The sequence below is a fragment of the Triticum urartu genome, chromosome 2A (genome assembly GCF_056163025.1).
Source record: "Triticum urartu cultivar PI428250 chromosome 2A, HENAU_Tu73, whole genome shotgun sequence".
NCBI classification, from domain to species: domain Eukaryota; kingdom Viridiplantae; phylum Streptophyta; class Magnoliopsida; order Poales; family Poaceae; genus Triticum; species Triticum urartu.
The window spans coordinates 728,504,869-728,532,173 of NC_141874.1; the positions used below are offsets into that span (position 1 = coordinate 728,504,869).

Sequence of the window (27,305 nt, forward strand, 5' to 3'; positions counted from 1 at the left end):
CCTTCGGTCCACCGACGTACTCCTTTCACCCATATATTCCTATGTATCGTAAAACTTTCGGGGAGCACAATAGATCGGGAGTTCCGCCGCCAGAAGCCTCCGTAGCCACCGAAAACCAATCTAGACCCGTTCCGGCACCCTACCTGAGGGGGAATCCCTCTTTGGTGGCCATCTTCATCATCCCGGTGCTCTCCATGACGAGGAGGGAGTAGTTCTCCCTCGGGGCTGAGGGTATGTACCAGTAGCTATGTGTTTGATCTCTCTCTCTCTCTCGTGTTCTTGATTTGGCATGATCTTGATGTATCGCGAGCTTTGCTATTATAGTTGGATCTTATGTTTCTCCTCCCCCTCTTCTCTCTTGTAATGAATCGAGTTTCCCCTTTGAAGTAATCTTATCGGATTGAGTCTTTAAAGATTTGAGAACACTTGATGTATGTCTTGCCGTGGATATCTGTGGTGACAATGGGATATCACGTGATTCACTTGATGTATGTTTTGGTGATCAACTTGTGGGTTCCTCCCATGAACCTATGCATAGGGGTTGGCACACGTTTTCGTCGTGATTCTCCGGTAGAAACTTTGAGGCACTCTTTGAGGTCCTATGTGTTGGTTGAATAGATGAATCTGAGATTGTGTGATGCATATCGCATAATCATGCCCACGGATACTTGAGGTGACATTGGAGTATCTAGGTGACATTAGGGTTTTGGTTGATTTGTATCTTAAGGTGTTATTCTAGTACGAACTCTAGGTCTGTTTGTGACACTTATAGGAATAGCCCAACGGATTGATTGGAAAGAATAACTTTGAGGTCGTTTCGTACCCTACCATAATCTCTTCGTTCATTCTCCGCTATTAGTGACTTTGGAGTGACTCTTTGTTGCATGTTTAGGGATAGTTTTATGATCCAATTATGTTAGTATTGTTGAGAGGACTTACACTAGCAGAAGTATGAACCCTAGGCCTTGTTTCAACGCATTGCAATACCGTTTATGCTCACTTTTATCATTCGTTACCTTGCTGTTTTTATATTTTCAGATTACAAATACCCATATCTACTATCCATATGCCACTTGTATCACCATCTCTTCCCCGAACTAGTGCACCTATACAATTTACCATTGTATTGGGTGTGTTGGGGACACAAGAGACTCTTTGCTATTTGGTTGCAGGGTTGCTTGAGAGAGACCATCTTCATCCTATGCCTCCTACGGATTGATAAACTTTAGGTCATCCACCTGAGGGAAATTTGCTACTGTCCTACAAACCTCTGCACTTGGAGGCCCAACAACGTCTACAAGAAGAAGGTTGTGTAGTAGACATCAAGCTCTTTTCTGGCGCCGTTGCCGGGGAGGTGAGTGCTTGAAGGTATATCTTTAGATCTTGCAATCGAGTCTTTTATTTTCTTGTTTTATCACTAGTTTATTTTATAAAAGAAAACTATAAAAAAATGGAATTGAGTCTGTCTCATACGCTTCACCTTTTTAATATCTTTCGTGAGTATGATGGAAAGGATAATTGTGCTCAAGTGCTAGAAGAAGAAATCTATAAAATGTTTGGCACTAAATATTTGAATGATGAGCATGATTGCAATGTTGTTAGTATGAATTCCTTGAATATCCATGATGCTAATGATATGCAAAGCCACAAGCTTGGGGAAGCTATGTTTGATGAAGATGATATTTTTTGTCCCCCAAGTTTTGATGAGCAAATTTATTATGATGAAAGCATGCCTCCTATTTATGATGATTATATCGATGAAAGTGGATTTGGAGAGGTCATGACTTTATTTTGTGATGAATCCACTATTCCGGAAGAGGTTCCAATTGATTATGAGAACAAAGTTGCTATCTATGATGATTATTGTGATGACTTGTATGCTATAAAGAATAATGATATCCATGAAACTTGTCACCATGATTTTAGTTTTCAATTGGATTATGCCTCACATGATAATTATTTTGTTGAGTTTGCTCCCACTATTATTCATGAGAAGAAATTTGCTTATGTGGAGAGTAATAAAAATGCTATGCTTGTAGATCATGAAAAGAATGATTTATGTGCTGGTTATATTGTTGAATTAATTCATGATGCTACTGAAAATTATTATGAGGGAGGAACATATGCTTGTAAGAATTGCAACAATATCAAGTTTCCCCTCTATGTGCTTAAAATTTTGAAGTTATGCTTGTTTTACCTTCCTATGCAAGTTGATTCTTGTTCCCACAAGTTGTTTGCTCACCAAATCCCTATGCATAGGAAGTATGTTAGACTTAAATGTGCTAGTTATATTCTTCATGATGCTCTCTTTATGTTTCAATTCTTATCTTTTATGTGAGCATCGTTGAAATCATGATGCCTAGCTAGGGGCGTTAAACGATAGCGCTTGTTGGGAGGCAACCCAATTTTATTTTAGTTCCTTGATTTTTGTTCCTGTTTATTAATAAATAATTCATCTAGCCTCTGTTTGGATGTGGTTTTATGCTTTTAATTAGTGTTTGTGCCAAGTAGAACCTTTGGGAAGACTTGGGGAAAGGCTTGTTGATCATGCTGTAAAAAACAGAAACTTTAGCGCTCACGAGAACTACTGCCATTTTTATTTGGAGAGTGATATTTAGTTAATTCTTTTTGAATATGATTAATAGATAAATTCCTCAGGTCCAGAAATTTATTTGAGAATTTTATGAGTTCCAGAAGTATACGTTTGATCCAGATTACTACAGACTGTTCTGTTTTTGACAGATTCTGTTTTTCGTGTGTTGTTTGCTTATTTTGATGAATCTATGAGTAGTATCGGAGGGTATGAACCATAGATAAGTTGGAATACAGTAGATATTACACCAATATGAATTAAGAATGAGTTCATTACAGTACCTTGAAGTGGTGATTTATTTTCTTATACTAACGGAGCTCACGAGTTTTCTACTTTAAGTTTTGTGTTGTGAAGTTTTCAAGTTTTGGGTAAGGATTCGATGGATTATGGAACAAGGAGTGGCAAGAGCCTAAGCTTGGGGATGCCCAAGGCACCCCAAGGTAATATTTAAGGACAACCAAGAGCCTAAGCTTGGGGATGCCCCGGAAGGCATCCCCTCTTTCGTCTTCGTTCATCGGTAACTTTACTTGGAGCTATATTTTTATTCGCCACATGATATGTGTTTTGCTTGGAGCATCAATTTATTTTGTTAGGATTTTATTTCTGTTATTTAGAATAATGTTTTGCATCTTTTATTTCAATAAAAGTGGCATTGATAGCCTTTACTATGCCTATGTTACAAGTACACATGTTGCTGTTTGAAAACAGAAAGTTTACCGCTGTTGCAATAATTCCCTAGAAAATTCAGAATGTGATAAAATGTTTAAAACTTTTGAATATTAATCTCTGATAAATTTACTACAGTGGGAATTTTCTTTCATAATTTTTGGAGCTAGGGAAGTATGGATGTTGCAGCATTCTTTACAGACTATCCTGTTTAGGCAGATTGCTGTTATGTTTGCATTGTTTGCATATGTTTGCTTCTTTAATGATTCTATTTGAGGATAGGACTATTAAATATGCAGAGGCATTTAGTATGCAATGTTGAATAATAATTTTAGTGATTTGCTACAGCAGAGTATGATAAGGTTTTTGCAATGGTTTATACTAACTTATCTCACGAGTCCTTGTTGAGTTTTGTGTGGATGAAGCTTTTAAGATTTAGGGAGACCGTGATATGAGAGGAATTAAGGAGACACAAAAGCTCAAGCTTGGGGATGCACAAGGCATCCCAAGATAATATTTCAAGAAGTCTCAAGCATCTAAGCTTGGGGATGCCCCGGTTGGCATCCCACCTTTCTTCTTCAACAATTATCGGTTAGTATCGGTTGATCCTAAGTTTTTGCTTCCTCACATGATGTTTGCTATTCTTAGAATGTCATTTTATTTTGATTTGATTGCTGTTTGAATGGAATACCAAGGTCTGAAATTATTAAATGTTAGAGAGTCTTCACATAGTTGCATAATTATTCGACTACTCATTGATCTTCACTTAAATCTCTCGGAGTAGTTTGTCATTTGCTCTAGTACTTCACTTATATTTTTAGAGCATGGTGGTAGTTTTATTTTGAAGAAATAGATGAACTCTCATGCTTCACTTAGATTATTTTGAGAGTCTTAAATAGCATGGTAATTTTCATAAAATCCTAATATGCTAGGTATTCAAGAATAATAAAATTCTCTTATGAGTGTGTTGAATACTATGAGAAGTTTGATACTTGATAATTGTTTTAAGATATGGAGATGGTTATATTAGAGTCATGATAGTTGAGTAGTTGTGAATTTGATAAATACTTGTGTTGAAGTTTGTGATTCCCGTAGCATGCACGTATGGTGAACCTTTATGTGATGAAGTCGGAGCATGATTTATTTTTTGATTGCCTTCCTTATGAGTGGCGGTCGGGGACGAGCGATGGTCTTTTCCTACCAATCTATCCCCCTAGGAGCATGCGCGTAGTACTTTGTTTCGATAACTAATAGATTTTTGCAATAAGTATGTGAGTTCTGTATGACTAATGTTGAGTCCATGGATTATACGCACTCTCACCCTTCCACCTTTGCTAGCCTCTCTAGTACCGCGCACCTTTCGCCGGTATCATACACCAACCATATCATTCCTCAAAACAGCCACCATACCTACCTATCATGGCATTTCCATAGCCATTCCGAGATATATTGCCATGCAACTTTCCACAGTTTCGTTATTATGACACGCTTCATCATTGTCATATTGCTTTGCATGATCATGTAGTTCAAATCGTATTTGTGGCAAAGCCACCGTTCATAATTATTTCATACATGTCACTCATGCATCATTGCACATCCCGGTACACCGCCGGAGGCATTCATATAGAGTCATATCTTGTTCTAAGTATCGAGTTGTAATTCTTGAGTTGTAAGTAAATAAAAGTGTGATGGTCATCATTATTAGAGCATTGTCCCAGTGAGGAATGGGTGATGGAGACTATGATTCCCCCACAAGTCGGGATGAGACTCCGGACGAAAATAAATAAATAAATAAAAGAGGCCAAAGAAGCCTGAATAAAAAAAGAGAAAAGAGGCCATAAAAAAAGAGAAGGCCCAAATAAAAAATATAAAAATAAAAAATGAGAGAAAAAGAGAGAAGGGACAATGCTACTATCCTTTTACCACACTTGTGCTTCAAAGTAGCACCATGATCTTCATGATAGAGAGTCTCCTATGTTGTCACTTTCATATACTAGTGGGAATCTTTCATTATAGAACTTGGCTTGTATATTCCAATGATGGGCTTCCTCAAAATGCCCTAGGTCTTCGTGAACAAGCGAGTTGGATGCACACCCACTAGTTTCTTTTGTTGAGCTTTCATACATTTATAGCTCTAGTGCATCCGTTGCATGGCAATCCCTACTCACTCACATTGATATCTATTGATGGGCATCTCCATAGACCGTTGATACGCCTAGTTGATGTGAGACTATATTCTCCCTTTTTGTCTTCTCCACAACCACCATTCTATTCCACCTATAGTGCTATGTCCATGGCTCACGCTCATGTATTGCGTGAAGATTGAAAAAGTTTGAGAACATCAAAAGTATGAAACAATTGCTTGGCTTGTCATCGGGGTTGTGCATGATTTAAATATTTTGTGTGGTGAAGATGTAGCATAGCCAGACTATATGATTTTGTAGGGATGGCTCTCTTTGGCCATGTTATTTTGAGAAGACATAATTGCTTAGTTAGTATGCTTGAAGTATTATTATTTCTATGTCAATATGAACTTTTGTCTTGAATCTTATGGATCTGAATATTCTTGCCACAATTAAGAAGAATCACATTGAAATTATGCCAACTAGCATTCCACATCAAAAATTATCTTTTTATCATTTACCTACTCGAGGACGAGCACGAATTAAGCTTGGGGATGCTTGATACGTCTCCAATGTATCTATAATTTTTGATTGCTCCATGCTATATTATCTACTGTTTTGGGCAATATTGGGCTTTATTATCCACTTTTATATTACTTTTGGGACTAACCTATTAACTGGAGGCCCAGCCCAGATTTGTTGTTTTATGCCTATTTCAGTGTTTCGAGGAAAAGGAATATCAAACGGAGTCGAAACGGAACGAAATCAACTGGAGAAGTTATTTTTGGAAGGAAACCTACCAGATAGACTTGGACCCTACGTGAGAAGATAAAGGAGGAGCTCATGAGGGTAGGGGGCGCGCCCACCTGCCTCGTGGCCCCCCCTTTGGTCCACCGACGTACTCCTTTCACCCATATATACCTACATATCGTAAAACTTCCGGGGAGCACAATAGATCGGGAGTTCCGCCGCCAAAAGCCTATGTAGCCATCGAAAACCAATCTAGACCCATTCTGGCACCCTGCCTGAGGGGGAATCCCTCTCCGGTGGCCATCTTCATCATCCCGGTGCTCTCCATGACGAGGAGGGAGTAGTTCTCCCTCGGGGCTGAGGGTATGTACCAGTAGCTATGTGTTTGATCTCTCTCTCTCGTGTTCTTGATTTGGCACGATCTTGATGTATCACGAGCTTTGCTATTATAGTTGGATCTTATGTTTCTCCTCCCCCTCTTCTCTCTTGTAATGAATCGAGTTTCCCCTTTGAAGTAATCTTATCGGATTGAGTCTTTAAAGATTTGAGAACACTTGATGTATGTCTTGCCGTGGATATCTGTGGTGACAATGGGATATCACGTGATTCACTTGATGTATGTTTTGGTGATCAACTTGCGGGTTCCGCCCATGAACCTATGCATAGGGGTTGGCACACGTTTTTGTCGTGATTCTCCGGTAGAAACTTTGGGGCACTCTTTGAGGTCCTATGTGTTGGTTGAATAGATGAATCTGAGATTGTGTGATGCATATCGCATAATCATGCCCACGGATACTTGAGGTGACATTGGAGTATCTAGGTGACATTAGGGTTTTGGTTGATTTGTATCTTAAGGTGTTATTCTAGTACGAACTCTAGGTCTGTTTGTGACACTTATAGGAATAGCCCAACGGATTGATTGGAAAGAATAACTTTGAGGTCGTTCCGTACCCTACCATAATCTCTTCGTTCATTCTCCGCTATTAGTGACTTTGGAGTGACTCTTTGTTGCATGTTTAGGGATAGTTTTATGATCCAATTATGTTAGTATTGTTGAGAGGACTTACACTAGCGGAAGTATGAACCCTAGGCCTTGTTTCAACGCATTGCAATACTGTTTACGCTCACTTTTATCATTCGTTACCTTGCTGTTTTATATTTTCAGATTACAAATACCCATATCTACTATCCATATACCACTTGTATCACCATCTCTTCCCCGAACTAGTGCACCTATACAATTTACCATTGTATTGGGTGTGTTGGGGACACAAGAGACTCTTTGTTATTTGGTTGCAGGGTTGCTTGAGAGAGACCATCTTCATCCTATGCCTCCTACAGATTGATAAACCTTAGGTCATCCACCTGAGGGAAATTTGCTACTGTCCTACAAACCTCTGCACTTGGAGGCCCAACAACGTCTACAAGAAGAAGGTTGTGTAGTATACATCAGAAACCTTCCTAGTTTCTCCTACAGTGATAGTATCAATAAACCCAACCACATCATCATGATGTGGTTCTTCTGTCTTGCCTCAAAAGGGACTAAACAAATCCGACAAAAATCATAAAGTGACATCTCCTTATGCTCATCATATAAATGAAACTCCACCGTAGGTGGTGAGTTCCTAGAATGAAAATGAAAGTTTTGCACAAAGGTATTTGTGAGTAAGAGATACTGATCGCATTGGTCGTGGAGGAAAGCGGTGAGGCCTGCCTTGTGAGCCAATTCATGAAAATCTTCATAGATACCGGCTGCTCTCAAGAAATCATCAGAAGGCCATTCACACGCCCGAATCTCCGCGGTGCGTGGCAAATTATACTTAGGCTTCGGTGCCTTGTCCTTCGAGCTTTGGCTCGATGAGCCCCTTAATAATCTCCTCATCATTTTCTGAAAAATTCTGAAATTTTTAGTAACTTCAAAATAAAAGTAAACCAAACTCAATAATATTGATAGCAACTACTCCTACAAGTGCCTAGAGCCTATATCAAGCATTAGAACTACTTGGAACCATATAAATTTGACATGCAAGCTCAAGAACATGGTCACCTATGCAGCACAAATTTGCAAAGAATAAAGCACTAGAACAAAAACTAATTGGACCAATGGAGGAGTCACATGCCAAGGAATAATCTCCCCAAGCAGTTTTGCGAGAGGTGCTTTGAGCAAGGAGATCGAAAATCATAGCAAAAGTGGCTGGAACTCGTGGTTGAGTTGGTTTTTCGGGTTTGTGCGAGACAGAGAAAGAAGATGGGTGCTGGGATAAGTGGAGCAGGGCCACTGTGGGCCCACGAGGCAGGGGGCGCGCCCACCACCCTCGTGGCCAGGTGGCAGCTCCTCCCACGATAATTTTTGCACAGTAAATCCTCAAATATTCCTGAAAAATCATATTAAATTGGCATGGCATTCTGAGGACTTCTATTTTCGGGATATTTTTATATTGCACGGATAAGTCAGGAAACAGACAGAAAAATACTATTTTTACTTTATTTCTACTAATTAATAGAAAGTATAGAGAGGGTACATAAGTTTGTGCTTCTAGTTTCATCCATCTCATGCGCATCAAAAAGAATCCACTAACAAGGTTAATCAAGTCTTGTTAACAAACTCATTCAGATAATCATGAAACCGGAGAAATTTCGAATAACACTGAGTTACCTCAACGGGGATATGCACATTCCCTATAATAAGTATATCATATTTCTTTTTGACAGTAGGAAGGGGAAATTCAAAACCTCCAATTATAATCGATGGAGTTTTTCCAATGGAGTTGATACTGTGAACTTGAGGTTGTTTCCTCGGAAAGTGTACCGTATGCTCATTACCATTAACATGAAAAGTGACATTACCTTTGTTGCAATCAATAACAGCCCCTACAGTATTAAGAAAAGGTCTTCCAAGAATAATAGACATACTATCATCCTCGGGAATATCAAGAATAACAAAGTTCTTTAAAATAGTAACGTTTGCAACCACCACAGGCACATCCTCACAAATACCGACAGGTATAGTAGTTGATTTATCAGCCATTTGCAAAGATATTTCAGTAGGTGTCAGCTTATTCAAGTCAAGTCTACGATATAAAGAGAGAGGCATAACACTAACACCGGCTCCAAGATCACATAAAGCAGTTTTAATATAATTTCTTTTAATGGAGCAAGGTATAGTAGGTACTCCGGGGTCTCCAAGTTTCTTTGGTATTCCACCCTTAAAAGTATAATTAGCAAGCATGGTGGAAATTTCAGCTTCCGATATCTTTCTTTTATTAGTAATGATATCCTTCATATATTTAGCATAAGGATTTGTTTTGAGCACATTAGTTAATCGCATACGCAAAAAGATAGGCCTAATCATTTCAGCAAAGCGCTCAAAATCCTCATCATCCTTTTTCTTGGATGGTTTTGGAGGAAAAGGCATGGGTTTCTGAACCCAAGGTTCCCTTTCTTTACCATGTTTCCTAGCAACAAAGTCTCTTTTATCATAACGTTGATTCTTTGATTGTGGGTTATCAAGATCAACAGCAGGTTATTTCTACATCATTGTCATTACTAGGTTGAGCATCATCATTAATATTTTCATTAGGTTCATGTTCATTACCAGATTGTGTTTCAGCATCAGACATAGAGATATCATTTGGATTATCAGGTGGTTCAGCAATAGGTTCACTAGAAGTTTGCACAGTTCTATCATTTTTCTTCTTCTTCTTTTTAGAAGAACTAGGAACATCAATATTATTTCTTTGAGAATCTTGCTCGATTCTCTTAGGGTGGCCTTCAGGATACAAAGGTTCCTGAATCATTCTACCAGTTCTAGTAGCCACTCTAACAGCATAATCATTTTTCTTACTATTCATTTCATCAAGCACTTCTTTTTGAGCCTTAAGTACTTGTTCTACTTGAGTGGTAACCATAGAAGCATGTTTGCTAACAAGTTTTAGTTCACCTTTAATATTAGCCATATAATCACCGAAGCGTCTAATCATATAAGCATTTTCTTTTAATTGTCTACCAAAATAAGCATTGAAGTCGTCTTGCTTAAACATAAAGTTATCAAACTCATCCAAGCACTGACTAGCAATTTTAGTAGGAGGAACTTCAGCTTTATCATATCTATAGAGAGAATTTACCTTTATCATATCTATCAGTAAATAAAGAAGTGAGATCATATGTTTCTTCAACAGGCGGTATATTAAGACCATGTATTTCTTCAATAGGAGGTAAATTCTTAACATCTTCAGTTTTAATACCTTTTTCTTTCATAGATTTCTTTGCCTCTTGCATATCTTCGGGACTGAGAAATAGAACACCTCTCTTCTTCGAAGTTGGTTTAAGAATAGGCTCAGTAATTGGAGCAGGAGTTGGCTCAGGAGGTGCCCAATTATTTTCATTTGCCAACATATTATTCAATAGAATTTCAGCTTCATCCGGTGTCCTTTCCCTGAAAAGAGAAGCAGCACAACTATCCAGGTAATCTCTGGAAGCATCGATTAGTCCATTATAAAAGATATCAAGTATTTCGGGTTTCTTAAGAGGATGATCAGGCAAAGCATTAAGTAACTTGAGAAGCCTCCCCCAAGCTTGTGGGAGACTCTCTTCTTTAATTTGCATGAAGTTGTATATTTCCCTCAAAGCAGCTTGTTTCTTATGAGCAGGGAAATATTTAGCAGAGAAGTAATAAATCATATCCTGGGGACTACGCACACAACCAGGATCAAGAGAATTAAACCATATATTAGCACCACCCTTTAATGAGAACGGAAATATTTTGAGTATATAGAAGTAACGCGATCTCTCATCATTAGTGAACAGGGCAGCTATATCATTTAACTTAGTAAGATGTGCCACAATAGTTTCAAATTCATAGCCATACAACGGATCAGATTCCACCAAAGTAATTATATCAGGATCAACAGAGAATTCATAATTCTTATCAGGAACACATATAGGTGAAGTAGCAAAAGCAGGGTCGGGTTTCATTTTATCTCTAAGTGATTCTTTGTTCCATTTAACTAATAACCTCTTAAGCTCATATCTATCTTTGCAAGCTAAAATAGCGGCAGAAGATTCCATTTCAAAAAGATAGCCCTCAGGGATAACAAGCATATTTCATCATCACTATCATCATCGTATTCAGATTCAATAATTTCTTTTTCTCTAGCCCTAGCAATTTGTTCATCAAGAAATTCACCAAGGGGCACAGTAGTATCAGGCATAGAAGCAGTTTCATCATAAGTATCATGCATAGCGGAAGTGGCATCATCAATAACATGTGACTTATCAGAACGAATAGCAGAAGCAAGTGTAGGTGTTGCAAACTTACTCATAACATAAGGTGAATCAAGTGCAGAGCTAGATGGCAGTTGCTTACCTCCCCTCGTAGTTGAGGGATAGATCTTGGTTTTTGGATCTCTCAAGTTCTTCATAGTGTCCAGCAGATATAAATCCCAAGTGACTCAAAGAATAGAGCTATGCTCCCCGGCAACGGCGCCATCAATTTGTCTTGATAACCCACAAGTATAGGGGATCGCAACAGCTTTCGAGGGTAGAGTATTCAACCCAAATTTATTGATTTGACACAAGGGGAGCCAAAGAATATTCTCAAGTATTAGCAGCTGAGTTGTCAATTCAACCACACCTGGAAACTTAGTATCTGCAGCAAAGTGTTTAGTAGCAAAGTAATATGATAGTGGTGGTAGCGGCAACAAAAGTAAAGACAGCAAAAGTAATGTTTTTGGTATTTTGTAGTGATTGTAACAGTAGCAGCGGGAAAGTAAATAAGCGTAAACCAGTATATGGAAAACTCATAGGCACCAGATCAGTGATGGATAATTATGTCGGATGCGGTTCGTCATGTAACAGTCATAACATAGGGTGACACAGAACTAGCTCCAATTCATCAATGTAATGTAGGCATGTATTCCGTATATAGTCATACGTGCTTATGGAAAAAAACTTGCATGACATCTTTTGTCCTGCCCTCCCGTGGCAGCGGGGTCCTATTGGAAACTAAGGGATATTAAGGCCTCCTTTTAATAGAGAACCGGAACAAAGCATTAGCACATAGTGAATACATGAACTCCTCAAACTATGGTCATCACCGGGAGTGGTCCCGGTTATTGTCACTTCGGGGTTGCCGGATCATAACACATAGTAGGTGACTATAGACTTGCAAGATAGGATCAAGAACTCACATATATTCATGAAAACATAATAGGTTCAGATCTGAAATCATGGCACTCGGGCCCTAGTGACAAGCATTAAGCATAGCAAAGTCATAGCAACATCAATCTCAGAACATAGTGGATACTAGGGATCAAACCCTAACAAAACTAACTTGATTACATGATAAATCTCATCCAACCCATCACCGTCCAGCAAGCCTACGATGGAATTACTCACGCACGGCGGTGAGCATCATGAAATTGGTGATGGAGGATGGTTGATAATGACGACGGCGACGAATCCCCCTCTCCGGAGCCCCGAACGGACTCCAGATCAGCCCTCCCGAGAGGTTTTGGGCTTGGGGGCGGCTCCATATCGTAAAATGCGACGATTTCTTCTCTCTGATTTTTCTCTCTCCGAAAGCAAATATATAGAGTTGGAGTTGGTGTCGGAGGGCATCCAGGGGGCCCACGAGGTAGGGGGCGCGCCCCCCACCCTCATGGACAGGGTGTGGGCCCCCTGGTCTTCATCTTTGGCGAGGATTTTTTATTATTTTTTCTAAGATGTTCCGTGGAGTTTCAGGTCATTCCGAGAGTATTTGTTTTCTGCACATAAAACAACATCATGGCAATTATGCTGAAAATAGCGTCAGTCCGGGTTAGTTCCATTCAAATCATACAAGTTAGAGTCCAAAACAAGGGCAAAAGTGTTTGGAAAAGTAGATACGACGGAGACGTATCAATCAACGAGTTTCATTCTCCTATTCAGGTGCACATGAAGCCTCGTGTTCAGAGACTCACTCCTCTGATTGCTCAACATCCCTAGGAAATACCTTTCCTTGTTATATGTCATAGACCACTTCTCTCTCAGCTCATACATCCTGTGAATCCATGCATCTTTCTTTTTCCTTGTGATTCTGAATCTCTTCTTATTAGCCAACCAGCGTCTCTCAAACTCATGAACCTCCATGGCATAATAAATAAATTTCCTAAATTCCTTAAGCTTTTCCTTTCGGAGGTGAAGCACCATATTCTGCTTCATATGCCAGCTTCACAGACAGTGATGTGTGCTAGGCCAGACTAATGATATGGCTTTGGCCATTGAAGCGCCGCCGTCTGTGATCGCTAAAATGGGATGCTTCTGGTGGATTGCCTCCAAAAAAACCTGAAGCAGCCACTCATATGAGTCAGCCGACTCGTCGGATACAAGACCAACCCCAAACACGACTGTGCTGCGGTGATGGTTTAGCCCCACAATGGAACAAACGGCAACCTACATTTGTTTGACCGGTATGTGCTTTCAAAGACCACCACACCACCAAATGCAACATAGTCCAAGCGAGATTGGGCGTCTGCCCAGAATATGTTCTGCAGATGCCCATCACTGTCTGTGGTGTATCTGTAAAAAACTCTGGGTCTTTCATCTGTTGTGCTGTCATGTAGTTCAGCATAAATTGAGCATCGCTACCTTCTATCTTTTTCTTCTTCGGCAACGCGACATGGTTATATAGATCGCGAGATATAAATCCAGCCTTGCCGAAACCACCAGCCTGCTTCTCCATCACATCCATTATCTGATGTGTGTGAAGTCCACCAACCGAGTACTCAATGACATCCGCCTTCTGTGGATCGTTCAGGCCACGATGAGACCACAAGAAAGGTGACAACTCAGGATTTATGAATGGATGGCTATGTTGGTCAACAAAATTCTTTACAAACCACAACCCAGTGCTTGCTTGAAGCTCAACCTGCAAAAGAGCAGGACAACCACACCGAGAGAGTGCCCTTGGCGTCCTTTTCTTGTCGGTTTCATCAAAGTGCTTTACGTCATGATATCCTTGTTTGCAGCACACAAACGTCCTCCGATATGCATTTTCCTTGTTTCCCTTATATTTCAGATCGCCCTTTCTAACACCAAACCCTTTGCTCTTCGCATACCCTAAGTAGAACTTGTACGCTTCGTTCTCACTTTTAAATGTTTGCCTGACCATCGAGTCATACTCCATAAATTCATCTATCGAGATGCCTTCACCAGCCATGCCGATATCCTGCCATAAGAAACAGCAAAACCTGTTACATATTTACATGAAAGAAAATACGCTCGAACTAAAACATATTAATTATACATTGTCAACAATTATCATCTGTAACTGAACCAATAATCTGTGACATCCTTACTAACTTTCTTTGAAGCCAAGAATCCTACTGACCATAGTAATTTAACCCATCGTTTTCATGTTCCAAGAAATTTGTATTATGTTCTTGTAAGAAGTAACATGCATCCTACAATATCAAACACATAATCTGAGAGCATTTTACTCACAGTACAAGAACTAGGAACCTCACACACACTACTAATCCAGCTTCCACACGCACAGAAAACCCAGCAGCCATTTTTGAATTCGTATTGCGTGCACAACCAGCATCCATGTGCGCCCAACTATGGTGTTTGGGGACAACCAGAGGCAACGTACCTATGCGAGGGATCTCAACCACGACGTGCGGAGGAACCGATCTCGGGCGCCGTCAGAAGATCCTGCGATGGAGAGAGAGGGCCGCCGGGCGGCGCGGGCCGGCTGCGCCGTTCAAGATCTTGGGGCCCGTCCAAGATCTTGCGGCGGCGACCGCAGGGCAGGAGACGGAGCGGCCGCCCAAGTGCGACTCAGGCAACGGCGAGCGATGAGCGGGGGAAGGAGCGACCACAGGGTGGGAGAAGGAGAGGCGGCCCCTGTGCGACGGAGCGATCCGTAGGGCGGGAGAAGGAGAGGCGGCCCCTGTGCGACGGCTGTCGGGCAAATAGGCGCGGCACAAAAGTGAAGAACGCACGAGAAGTGAAACCTACGAACTAAGATACGGCGATTCTATTTCAGTTGTGATTACTTACGTTATTAATCACTGCAATTAGCCATATTACTCCCTCTCTGGTCCTTTTTACTCTGCATATTAGGTTTATCTGAAGTCAATCTCATCCAACTTTGACCAAGTTTATACAAAAAATTATTAACATTCACATAACAACACATTTATTATTAGATTCATCTCGGAATATATTTTCATATTATATTTATTAGATGTTATAAATGTTAATATTTTCTAATATAAATTCGGTCAAACTTAGCAAACTTTGACTTCAGACAAAACTAATGTGCGGAGTAAAAAGGACCGGGGGAGTATTAATTAATAACATTATCATTAAGAAAGGACTAATCTACCCTTACATCCAATTACTAAAATGTCCTCAAAAGAGAAAAAACAGGGATCAATAATGACCATTGGATCACCTATATACTACCCACTATTTACAGAAAGTATGATGCACCGTAAAATGTCTCTAAATCTAACAAAATTACACACTGGAAATTTGACTCTTCAAGATAGAGCGAGGCGCTTGCATTTTAGCAGAACTGTCATGGTTGTTGTACGGTAGTAGTCGGTGGGGTATAATAGATCTAGATATTATTTCTTTCGGCTGGAGTGATAGATCTAGAATTAATGACATGTCCACAATTAGGAACATGCGTCGTGCTAGTTTGCGTTCTCTGCTCACTTGTCAGCTCCTATCCTATCATTCCCACACAAAACCCACGAAGGCGCCGCCACTGCTTGCTCAGGCGCGCCATGTCTCCGGTGAGAGTAATCCACGCGAGCTACGTCGACGTGCCGGCAACCGCCATGGTGTCACCAGAGCCGATCAAGCTCACCGCGATGGAGGCGCAGTGGGTCGTCGTCCCGGTGCTGCAGCACGTCCTGCTGTACGAGGGCGAAGACTTGCCGCACTTCAACGACGTTCTCCAGTCCCTCAGCTCCTCCCTGGCCGCGACTCTGCGCAGCTTCGCCCCACTGGCCGGCAAGCTCGTACACCTCGAAGGCACGGGCGACGTTGCTATTGTCTGCTCCTCCTCGGACGGCGTCGGTTTCATCGTCGCAGAGTCCGACGCCGACATCCACCGCCTCGCCGGCGACGAGGAGCACGACGTGCGCGTGCTCGAGCGGCTCGCGCCGGAGGTGGACATGGGCGAGCTGCCGACCCCCGTCCTGGCCGTGCAGGCCACGCGCTTCGAGGGAGGCGTGGCGGTCGGGGTGACGGTGCACCACGGCGTCGCCGACGGGTGGTCGCTGTGGACGTTCGTCGAGGCGTGGGCGACGGCGTGCCGAGGCGAGACGCGGGCGGCGACGCCGTGCTTCGACCGCTCGCTCGTCAAGCTGCCTGGTGGCCAAGAGCTGGCCAGGAGCTTCTTGAGAAAGTACGCGCCAAATCTACCAAAGGTATGTTCATTGCTCAGCCCAAATTTGTTTCATCCACGACGTGCGTGACAAATCGAACGCGTTTCAGGCGGCATATCCGGCGCCGCTCTTAGAGGACCATGCACGGTTGACGCGCCGGACGTTCACCTTGGACGCGCGGAACATCCAGCGCCTCAAAGAGCGCATCGTGCGTCTCGGCGAAGCCCACGGCGCGGCGCCGCCGTCCACCTTCATCGCGGTCGTCGCGCTCGCCTGGACGTGCTTCGCCCGGTGCAAGCCGTTCGCCTCGGACGACGACGTGATGGTCGGCTTCCTCGCGGATGCCCGGCACCGCCTCGAGCCTCCCGTCGACGCGGGATACTTCGGCGCGTGCCTCACCGGATGCATCGCGAGCCTCCCCCCGCGCGAGCTCCGCGACGAGCACGCCCTGGCGGCCGCGGCGCGTGCGGTGCAGGAGGAGGTCCGCAAGAAGACGGAGGACCCGATGGCCGGGTGCAATTTCCTGGCACCGGCGTTCACGGTCGCCATGGAACGGCTGATGAACGTGTCTGGCGCGTCGAGCTTCCGGGCCTACGAGCTGGCGGACTTCGGGTGGGGCAGGCCGAGGCGGACGGAGAATACCAGGATGAACCGCGACGGCCAGGTGGCGCTGATGCGCGCCAGGGACGGGCTGGGAGTGCAGGTATCGGTCTCGCTGCTCGAACCGGCGCAAATGGCCGAGTTCAAGTCTCAGTTGCTCGAGTTAGTCGGTTAAATGTGAGGGAGCACTCCTCCATTTATTTTTACTTGGCATATAAAATTTGTCTGAAACCGTAAAGTTTTAAAAGTATGTGTTAAAAAATACAATTATTTATTTAAAATACTAAAGTTATACATATGAAGTACTACACATTCTGTTCTAAAGTTATACAATATGAAGTACTACACATTATGTTCTGTTTTGCAACTGCTAGTCCCGACTCCACTGAGAGCACCGGTTTTAGATATCACGTTTGACAAAGCTTTACTATCCGGATTTATTAGTCCCCTTTGTATTTTGGATTCTAGTTTGACCATGTATTTAACTAAAAATGTATAAAGTATATGCTACCCAAAGTATATGATTGGATTTGTATTTGAAAGAGGTTTTCTATAGTATAGTTTTTGTGACATATAGTTTATATTTTATTAGTTAAATTCATGGTTAAACTTTGACTCGAAAAGAAAAGGGGCCTAATAAACCCGGACGGAGGGAGTATTTCTAGTGGCGAAAGGACTAATGTCATATATTAAACATCACTATGGTTTACAAACACATCTTCACAATAAAAAAAAGACATTCAAATCTTTAAGAGTGTGTAGTCTTCTTACACTTGCATCCATCAATGGCTTGTCGTGATCAACTCTTGCTGCCACATCCGAGTCTTTATTTCAACGGAGCAAACTTGTTTACACCTAAAAGTTTGTAGAAATGGCGGCTGAGAATTCATCAATGTAGAGCAGAAGAGGTAGAATCACTTCCTTGGAAAAAAAATGTCGAGAAGGGACTGCAAATACTCCTTATAATTACATCACGAGCGTCGGTTGAATACAGACAACTCCACCGAAGACCAAAATTAACCAGATCCTGGAAGATCGTCAAACACACACCTCCGCACACCATGAGTGATGCTCCATACCGTGGTTGAAGCTTCGCATCACACCCCCAAAGCCATGACCAATATGCACAAGGAGCCCACACAAAGCTGAAAGAATGTGGATGACGCAGACACTACGTCCCAGATCCTACACCAACAACAACGAGAACCGTCGTAGCGAAGATATTTAGAACCTTATCGCCGTCGCTGAAGCCGAAGATCGGAGCGGACAAACAAAAACACCTAGACTAATGGAAAGACGCGGGACACATTCCGGGATTTCCCTCTCTCTCGCCGCTGCTGGAGCAATTAACGAAGGTGAGGGAACCCAGACCATATTGATAACGTAGTCACCCTTTCTTTTGTACCTTTCTCCTTGTCACGCCGTAGCTGCTAGGTCAGGTGAAGCAGTCCAATTTCTACCACCAAAGTTTTAGATGTCCAATTTGCATGAAGATACATGGTAGAGATTCTTAGGAGGCGTCAGTCAATAAGTGCAATCTCCAAGGGTTAGATGGAGACACCGCGATGTAGTCGGGGAGCCCTATCCATTACATGGAGCGAAGACGGGGATGCCACGGTTTTTTGCGGGGTCACCTACAGAGAAGCCTTAGGGTGGTGGGGACCAACGATTTGGCAGACGTCAGGTGAGTCATTAGGCTGGAATGGGAAACTAGCCTCGTATGAGAGTTAGAGTTTGTGTACAATGGAGAGATCGTGAAGAACGCGTGGTATGATATGAATTGTAGACAAAGGACCCTAGCATTGCATTTCCTATTTCATGCCCGTTGCAGGAAATATACTACAATCCGAACGGGACGCGCACCCCTGTGCGTATTTTTGTATTGGACCGGCCAATGTAGGGGCTCCCATCTCACAGGTTTGAGCAAACTTCAATAAACTTCAGTCGATTTTTTTGTCTTCGACTTTATCGGGATTTTGTTATTTTTCATTTCTACTGACCTATCTTATTTTCTGTTAGAAAAAGCATAATTTTTTATCAAAGAAATTCGGAATATTTTTAATTCAAGAATAATATCAAATTCATAACATATTAAAAATCAAAAAATATATTTTTAATTCATGATTATTTTAAAATATTCTTGAACATATCAATTTTATAATATTTTTAATTTCATAAAAAAAGCTCGTGAACTAGATTTAAAATTCCTGATCATTTTTAATCCATTAATATATTTTCAATTTTGTGAAGACTTTATTTAAGAATTGTTCAATTTTGTCAACATTTTGAAAAAATCATGAACACTTTTTAAATACAAAAAAAGTGCATTGTGATTTATTTTAAAGACCATGCCTATTTTTTAATTCATGAGCAATTTTATTCGAACATTTTGTCAAAATGAATAACATTGTACAAATTCTTTATTTATTTTATTTAAAAATCAATTTGTATTTTTAAGATTTCTAAAACTCGTGAACAACTTTTAGAATTCATGGGAATTTTTTATAATTTACTAAAAAAATAAAATTTGTGAATTGCTTCCAAATTCATGACCATTTTTTAGTTCATGAATTCATTTTCAATTTCCTGGACATTTCTTAAAATTCATGGACAAAATTTACAATTCATGAGCCTTCCGTAAATTTCATGAGCATTTTTTAAATTAGTGAATATTATTTATATCAATGAACAAGTTTTAAAATTCAGGAACAATTTTTTGGGTTTTAGAACTCATGAATATTTTTTAAGTTCACTAAGATTGTTTAAAAATTGTGAACATTTTCCCAATTCTTATAGTTTTTTTTCCAATTCATGAACAATTTTTTTGTTCATGAACACTTGTTAAATTTTGTGAACATTTTTAAAAGTCGTGGGCTGTTTTAAGATTTTATAAGAATTGTTTCAAAATTCCCCATAAAAAATAGAATTGATATATTTTACCAGTTGGTCCACAATTTTAAATTCATGAATGGTTTTTCGAATTGGTGAATATTTTTATAACATATAAAAAAATTGTAAAAAAATATGAAAATTCATCGTGAGCATTCTTTAAACCCCTGTTTTTTGTTTCAAATTTACTAGCAGAGCCAAGCCGACTGAGCGAGCGAGCGGGCCAGCTAGCTAAGCTACCAAGGGAGGAAGGAAGTGAGCGAATGGTTCCTTGGTGGCGGCCCATGCACGTGGTTTAGAGGCAATCTGCCACGTGAAGCGGGAAATTGGAGCACCCCCTAGGCTTGCCTTTTGATAATGTTAGGGTTTGCATGATTGTACGTCAAGGTTTTTTTTTTAAGCATCAGTACAGACACAAGCGCTCATATACACGCGCATACACTCACCCCTATGAACGTACATACGCCCACCCTACCCCTATGAGCACCTCCGATAGACTGAGCCGACATATCATCTTGAGATTTACGAAGTCACCGTAGGCACCTCGTCGTCGACGAGAACGTCTCCTCCACTGAAAGCGCATCGCCGGAAATCCTGAAATAAATCCAGTAATAATGCGAGCACCAGGATTTGAACCCTAGTGGGTTGGAGATACCACTGTCCACATAACCAACTCAACCACAGGTAGGGCTGCAAATGAGTCGAGCTCGAGCGAGTTGGAGTTGGCTCAGCTCAACTCATATGAAAATTCGAGCGAGCTCAAACTAAGTGAAGCTCGTGATCGAGTTGTAGAACATGACTCATGCTCAGCTTGTAACGATCTCGAGTCGATCTCGAGCTAGTTTTCGAGCTAAATGAGATGGTAAAAATTATAAATCTATGGATGAAAAACAAAAAAATAAATTAAGGTGAATATGCCGGGAATCTTTGCCAAAATTATAGGATATTTAACTAGTCGACCACGTGCCATAATTAGGCCTAAATTTTCTCTGCACTTAATTAAGTTTTCATGTTCGTTGGTAAATAAAATGAAGAAAAATTATGGACAACATATATGGTAATAAATTATCTTATTTCTATTTAATATATGGTATGATCATTTAACATAATGACATTTTATCGAGCTAACGAGCTAAAATCGAGCAAGCCAACATAAAGTGTTCAAATTCAGCTTGTTTTCTTTTCAAGTCGATCACGAGTCGAGTTAAAAAACGAGTTGATCTCGATCGGCTCACGAGCCTCGAGCTTTTCTTGCAGCCCTAACCATAGGTTGATTCACGATTGTACGTCAAGTTGAAGACCCATGTATTCTTGAAAAAAAAATTGAAGATGCACCTTGGTGTACATTATTGGCAAGGTCATGGACTTGGTCCACCCTTATGGCTTGATGGGCTGACTTCCGATTTGCTGGAGTGAATAGCAAAAAACTACCACATTACGGGCTATCGTTCCGAAAAACTACTGCTTTTTTTAATTTTTTAAAAAACTACCACAAAAGTGGCTGGCTGTTCCAAAAAACCCAAGTGGCCAAACGGTTAAGTTTTAACTAGGGTTATGACATGTGGGGCCCGCCCGTCAGGGTTTTGTCGGCCACAGTGCTCACGGCGCGCGGGTGACGGCCGTTAGGGCGCACGGGCCGTCCCGACCAGGTCAAACGGATCCGGCCTGTCCTCACTCTGTCTTCCCCCTCTCTGTCTCCCTCTCTCTCGTGCGCGCCTCCCTCTCCGATGGCGGCGGCGGCGGCGAAACTAGGCGATGGCGGCCATTCAACGGGTGGAGGTGGAAGGGGGGATGGAGGCGGCGAGTTCTCAGAGGTTGATAACTGGCTGGGGAGTGGTAGCTTCGCAACCCAGCCGGCGGCGCCGCCGCCGCCGTAGCGGACACCACAGGCTGCAGCTCTGATGCAGGCTCCTACGCCACAGGCTACACCATCGTCGCCTGATGATTGGCAGTTCTCGCTTGAGTATAGAGCAGCGAGGTCTCTTGCTAGCGCTGTGCAGGCAGATCCGGCCAACTCCCAGCACTGGGCCTCTGCATTTGGAGGGGTGGAGTAAGTTTTTTTCCTCTTATGAGCTCCTTCAACAGTTTCTGCATTTCTGCTTGTTCATTTCAAACAACATAGCATAATTTAGTTAGTTTTTTGACCAAACCCTAGGTTGATGCTGCTGTGATTCATCGTAGAACATGAACATGCACTGAATAATAGTTGAGCAAACACTCTGTGGCATGTTTTGGATGCAACATTATCACTTAGCACTGAAGGATTAGTTAGATTTAGTAGAAATGCACGGTGGATTCAGAGAAGCATTTGTTGGATTCAGATTCCTTACTGTACTTTATAGTTAGTGTGCACTGAATTTTTGTAGCAAAAAACACTTAGTTAGTTGGGCTTTTCAAATAACATATTATGTAATGCAGGCTGGATGATGAAATTTGGGAGGTTAGGCTGCATTTCCAGGGCAGAGATAATATGGAAAGGAGGTTTTCTGTTTCAGACATCACATTTCTGAACTTGATAGCACTTACTGAGACTGAAGGCTATGGGTCAGATGACTACATGTACTGGGTAAAAGAACAAGGGATTGGACAGGAAGGTTTATTTCTTCTGGACAGTCAAGATGCAGTTGAAGAAATGATAGACCACTCAGATTTCATAGTGCTCAATATCATTGTTTCCAAGGCAAATGAAGATAGAGATGTTGATTGTAACAGGGCTCACAATGTTTGTGAAGAACAAATTCCAATAGGCAGTCCAGTGGGGGGTCCTGATTTTGTGTTAAGTCTGTCACAAGATGGAGTGATCCACCCTCTTGAAGTTAATTTGAACACACAACAAAGCTGTAACTTCAACATTTCAGAAGCTAATGGTGGAGATGATGATGGACAGGCTGCTGGTCAAGAGGATGATGATATTGACAAATCATCCTCAGACTTTGAGATTGATAGGGGTGACTATAGAGGGATAAAGATGTCTTACAAGGCTTTGAAGAGAGGTGAAGAAAATATTGGAAATGAAGAAGAAAGAGATGTTGTAGAAGACAGACCACAGTTTGAAGGTGACAGTGATGTTTCAGAGTTTTGGCAGGAGGAGAAAGAGGCTGACAGTGGAGAGGAAATAGTTGTGGAAAAATGCAGGCCTGAGAAACTCAAGCCTGTGAGAAGAGCAGCAGCAAATCCAGGTCCAACTTCCAGAGCTCACAGTCAGCCAGAGATCCCAAAGTTTCAAGATTTTGTACCTGAAGCTGATGAGTATTGCTTCCCTGGTGATGTGGGCATTTCTGACTCAGATGGGGAGACTCCAAGACTACCTTCTGGAAGGAAGAGAAGATTGAAGAAGAAGAAAGAGAGGAAATGGTATGACCCAAAGGTACCTGATGCACATGAGCAGCTGTGCAAGGACCTTTGCTTCACCAATGTATATGAGTTTAGAAAGGCATTGAGAAATTTTCATGTTAGGACTTTGAGAAACTTTCAGTACCATAGGAATGAACCATCAAGGGTTATTGTTTGGTGCCCAGAGAGGAAGAATGGATGTGAATTTTTCATGACTGCATCCAAAGTAGCCCATGAAGATACATTCACAATCAAGAAGTGCCACATGGATCATAGTTGTGGAGCTTGTGGAGAGAGTACAAAGGTTACTGCTGAATGGGTTGCAGAAGCTGTGGAGGACACAGTTAGATCAAATGTAAAGGCTAATGTAGAGACAGTTCTCAAACATACTAAGAAGAAGTTTGGGGTGCATGTACCTAGGAGTTTGGCATATAGGGCAAGACTGATGGCTGTTGATGTTGTGCAAGGTGATCATAGAAAGCAGTATCTGAGGTTGAGGGACTACCTACAATGTGTGCTTGACACAAACCCTGGAAGCAGGTGCATAGTGAAAACTTTTGAGGATCCTTTGAACCCAGCCCCCACACCAAGGTTCAAGTACATGTTCTATTGCCTCCAGGCATCAAAAGATGGATTTCTTGCTGGTTGTAGGCCTTTCATAGGTACAAATCAGTGATTTAATCATGTTAGAAATGTAATCAAGTTATTCAATTTTGCCCTAACTATCTCTGTTTATGCAGGACTTGATGGTTGCTTCATCAAGTTATCCACAGGCCAGCAGATATTGGCAGCAACTGGGAGAGATGGGAACAACAATGTGTTCCCAATTGCTTTTGGGGTGGTTGACAAAGAGGATGGGCCTAGCTGGACCTGGTTTTTAAACCAACTTAGAGTCTGCATTGGCACCAGCAACCAGTTGGGGAACTACACCATCATGTCTGACAGGCAGAAGGTATTTTCTCTAACTCTGTATTATTCTTATGCACATAGCAATGCTGCTATAGTTATCTCATTACTACCTTATGTAATCAAACAACAGGGCCTTCTTAAAGCAATTAATGAAGTATTTCCTCAATCCCCACAAAGATATTGCCTAAGACACATATATGCCAACTTCCAGTCAGCTGGCTTTAGAGCAGAAGAACTTAAGATATGGGTTGACAAAGCTAGCTATTCCTTCACTGAACATGGTCACAAAGAAGGAATAGTAGGTTTGAAAGCAGCATGTGAACCAGCCTACATGTGGTTGAATGGCATCCCTAAGAAGTGTTGGGCTAGATATGCAATGGATCATGTGTGCAAGACTGACTTGGTAGTGAACAGCCTTAGTGAGGTTTTCAACAAAATGATTCTAGATGTTAGGTCAAAACCAATTAAGACCATGTTTGAAGGGTTGAGGACCAAACTAATGGTTAAGTACCAGGGCATCAGAGAGAAAACAGAGAGCTGTAGGTGGGAAATAACCCTACATTACATGGAGAAGCTTGAGGAGAGCAAGAAGTGGGCTAAATAATGTGAAGCAAACATGGCTGGTCCCAACATCTGGCAAGTAACTAGTGGAGAGAACACATATTGTGTGAAGCTTGATGTAGGGAGCTGCTCTTGCAGGAGGTGGGACATGACTGGATCACCTTGTCACCATGCAATATCTGCAATGCAGAAGATAAAAGTTCACCCAGAAGATTATGTGCATCCATTCTTTAAGAAGCCAATGTATAAGGCTACATACCAGCACATCATCTACCCTGTCCCTGGCCCTGAATTCTGACCCAACACCAACACACCAAACATAGAACCACCAGTTTTTAGGGAGAAGAAAGGCAAGAAGCAGACAGCTAGGAGAAAGGGTGAATTTGAGGTGCCAGCTCCAAAGGATACATCAAGGATGGGCACAATAACATGCAGTAATTGTGGTATGCAAGGCCATAGGTGGACAATGTGTGGAGACAGACTTAAGGCCAAGTTTATGACAAGGAAAAACAACCACCAGGTAACTAAGCCAGTTCAACAAGGAAAATCTGCTACTTGTTTTTAATGCATACATCTTGTGAGCTACAACTTGTTTTTAATTGTAGGAAAACAGGGCATCCTACCCAGCAATTTCAGCACCAATCAGGCCACCTCCAGCTAGGGCCACATCATCAGGTCCAGCTCCAGCTTCAGGTCCTGCTCCAGCTTTAGGACCACTTAGGGGCAGGAAACCAGCAACAGCTTCAACAAGGGTAACCGCATCTGCTACAACAAGGGCAACCACATCTACTGCAGTTTCAACAGGTGGATCAAGAAAGAGAAAGAACCCATCACCTGCTTCAGCACCAGCCAACAACACCAGGTCAAGTGCATCATCTCCAGCAAAGAACACCAGGTCAAGTGCAAGAGGTTTCAATGCTCCAAGGGCAGCATCAACATCAGGTCAAGCTAATGTTGGTTCTAAGAGGAAGAGGAAGGCCCCAAGCAAATTTGCTTTGTATTTCACAGCCAGTGGCAATCATTGAATGTGTTGCACTCAACTATGCTTTATGCCTTGAACTCTGCTTGTTAGGCATGCTTGCTATCTGTGTTATTTGCAGTGAACTCTGTTTTCATTTGAACAATTAAGTTATGTGGTCTATGTATGAACTGCTTGGAACAATTAAGTTATATGGTCTGTGTTTGAACTGCTTGGAACAATTAAGTTATCTACTGCCAAGCTCTATTTTGATTTGATATGTCCTAGGTTATGAATTGTTTCATATGAAATTATTTCTTATGCTGAGCATTGTTATGTAGATCAAGTGATTTATTTTGTTGATAATTGATTGATATGATTAGGTCAATTTGGTCACTTTGGGGGGCAACTTGTCACCAACTCTAAAGCCACCCAAATTTGGCCACTTTGGGTGGTTACTTGTCGACCAACCCCAAAGTGGCTATTTAGGACCAAAACCTAACATATCAAAACTAAAACATCAAGATTTGCCCATCTAGGCACCAAACCCTAAGAGATCAAACCTAAAACAACAAGATATGGCCATCTGACCAAAACATCAAGATCACCAGATCAATTCATTCATACATACAAATATAGATAAAAGATTCACTCATAAATTGCATCATAGACAGATTGATTCATCACATAGATAGATCATTCAACATTTTTCTTTCACCAGCTTCATACATTGCATTGCATCATAGACAACTTGATTCATCACATACATAGCTCATTCAACATTGTTCTTACACCAACTTCAAACATCACATAGATAGAAAGACAGATCTAGGAACACAGAAACATAACAGCAGCATCATGGGTACAGAATCCTAGTCCACCTCTGCCTAGTGACCTGAAAGGGATGGAAATCTGCCCTCCTCCTTGCCCAGTAGATGATATCATCATCACTAGGGTTGGAACCAGGGGGAATGCCTCCAGGAACTGGTCTATGTCCTTGCGGTTGCGTGCTGCAAGGATCATGTCAGCAAGTTTCCTTCTCGCCCTCCTCCTTGCATCTTTGCGCCTGGCTTGCCTGGGCACCTCTTCTTCTCCATCTATGACCTCTCCAGGATCCATCTCTCCCTTGGATTCTAGGGTTTCTTTGGCAGCTGGGGGGTTGAGAAGGGTGGGGATGGGGGGATTGACTGCGGTTTCACTCAAGGGGTGGGCTTTATAGACTACTAATGGTTGGTGGTAGGTAGGTGGAGTAATAAAACAGCCCAGTCTAGGCCCACAATGTGTACATAATGGTTTTAGGCCCAAAAATATACTAGTTCAGCATTGCTACTTTCAGGAAAACAACCTAAAGAAATAAAACAGTTCTTCACTGCATTACTTAAGATAGATAGGTTCTTAACAGCACAATAACATAAGCCAGACTTAGCAAAGTTTCTCCACCACTCTAGTTACCATAACTTAAACAGTTCATATAGGACTGCACAAAATATACTCCTACCATCATCTTGCAAGGCCTGTTATATGTGTAGGCCACCTTACTT

General features: G+C 41.7%; 2 protein-coding genes and 1 pseudogene across 3 annotated transcripts; 2 read left to right on the forward strand and 1 right to left on the reverse strand.

The window, feature by feature from the left end:
- Positions 1 to 13,029: 13,029 nt before the first annotated feature.
- On the reverse strand, positions 13,030 to 14,329 carry LOC147987271 (protein FAR1-RELATED SEQUENCE 5-like; annotated as a pseudogene).
- A 1,480-nt stretch (positions 14,330 to 15,809) lies between these two features.
- Positions 15,810 to 17,466, forward strand: LOC125540137 (phenolic glucoside malonyltransferase 1-like). The gene is made up of 2 exons (XM_048703728.2): positions 15,810 to 16,556; positions 16,624 to 17,466. The coding sequence occupies exons 1-2, from the start codon at positions 15,909 to 15,911 to the stop codon at positions 17,287 to 17,289; spliced, it is 1,314 nt and encodes a 437-aa protein (XP_048559685.2). The 5' UTR covers positions 15,810 to 15,908; the 3' UTR covers positions 17,290 to 17,466.
- Positions 17,467 to 21,159: 3,693 nt separating this feature from the next.
- On the forward strand, positions 21,160 to 26,612 carry LOC125540142 (uncharacterized). 2 transcript variants are annotated; one of them, XR_007297218.2, is made up of 4 exons: positions 21,160 to 23,998; positions 24,077 to 24,288; positions 24,376 to 25,326; positions 25,412 to 26,612. XR_007297218.2 is itself a non-coding variant. In XM_048703731.2 (3 exons), exons 1-3 carry the CDS (start codon positions 22,474 to 22,476, stop codon positions 24,847 to 24,849), a joined length of 2,211 nt encoding a protein of 736 aa, XP_048559688.2. In that variant the 5' UTR covers positions 21,160 to 22,473; the 3' UTR covers positions 24,850 to 25,383. The 2 variants fall into 2 exon arrangements, 1 of the variants encoding a protein (XP_048559688.2); XM_048703731.2 differs by lacking the exon at positions 25,412 to 26,612 and having other exon boundaries at positions 24,376 to 25,383.
- Positions 26,613 to 27,305: the final 693 nt, after the last annotated feature.

What these genes read in the sequence shown, in the direction of transcription:
- LOC125540137 (XM_048703728.2), top strand. Translation starts at nt 15,909, where the DNA reads ATGTCTCCGGTGAGAGTAATCCACGCGAGCTACGTCGACGTGCCGGCA. An exon ending in ACGCGCCAAATCTACCAAAG is followed by an intron (nt 16,557 to 16,623) that starts GTATGTTCATTG and finishes AACGCGTTTCAG; the next exon opens with GCGGCATATCCGGCGCCGCT.
- LOC125540142 (XM_048703731.2), top strand. Translation starts at nt 22,474, where the DNA reads ATGGAAAGGAGGTTTTCTGTTTCAGACATCACATTTCTGAACTTGATA. An exon ending in TGGTTGTAGGCCTTTCATAG is followed by an intron (nt 23,999 to 24,076) that starts GTACAAATCAGT and finishes CTGTTTATGCAG; the next exon opens with GACTTGATGGTTGCTTCATC. An exon ending in TCATGTCTGACAGGCAGAAG is followed by an intron (nt 24,289 to 24,375) that starts GTATTTTCTCTA and finishes ATCAAACAACAG; the next exon opens with GGCCTTCTTAAAGCAATTAA.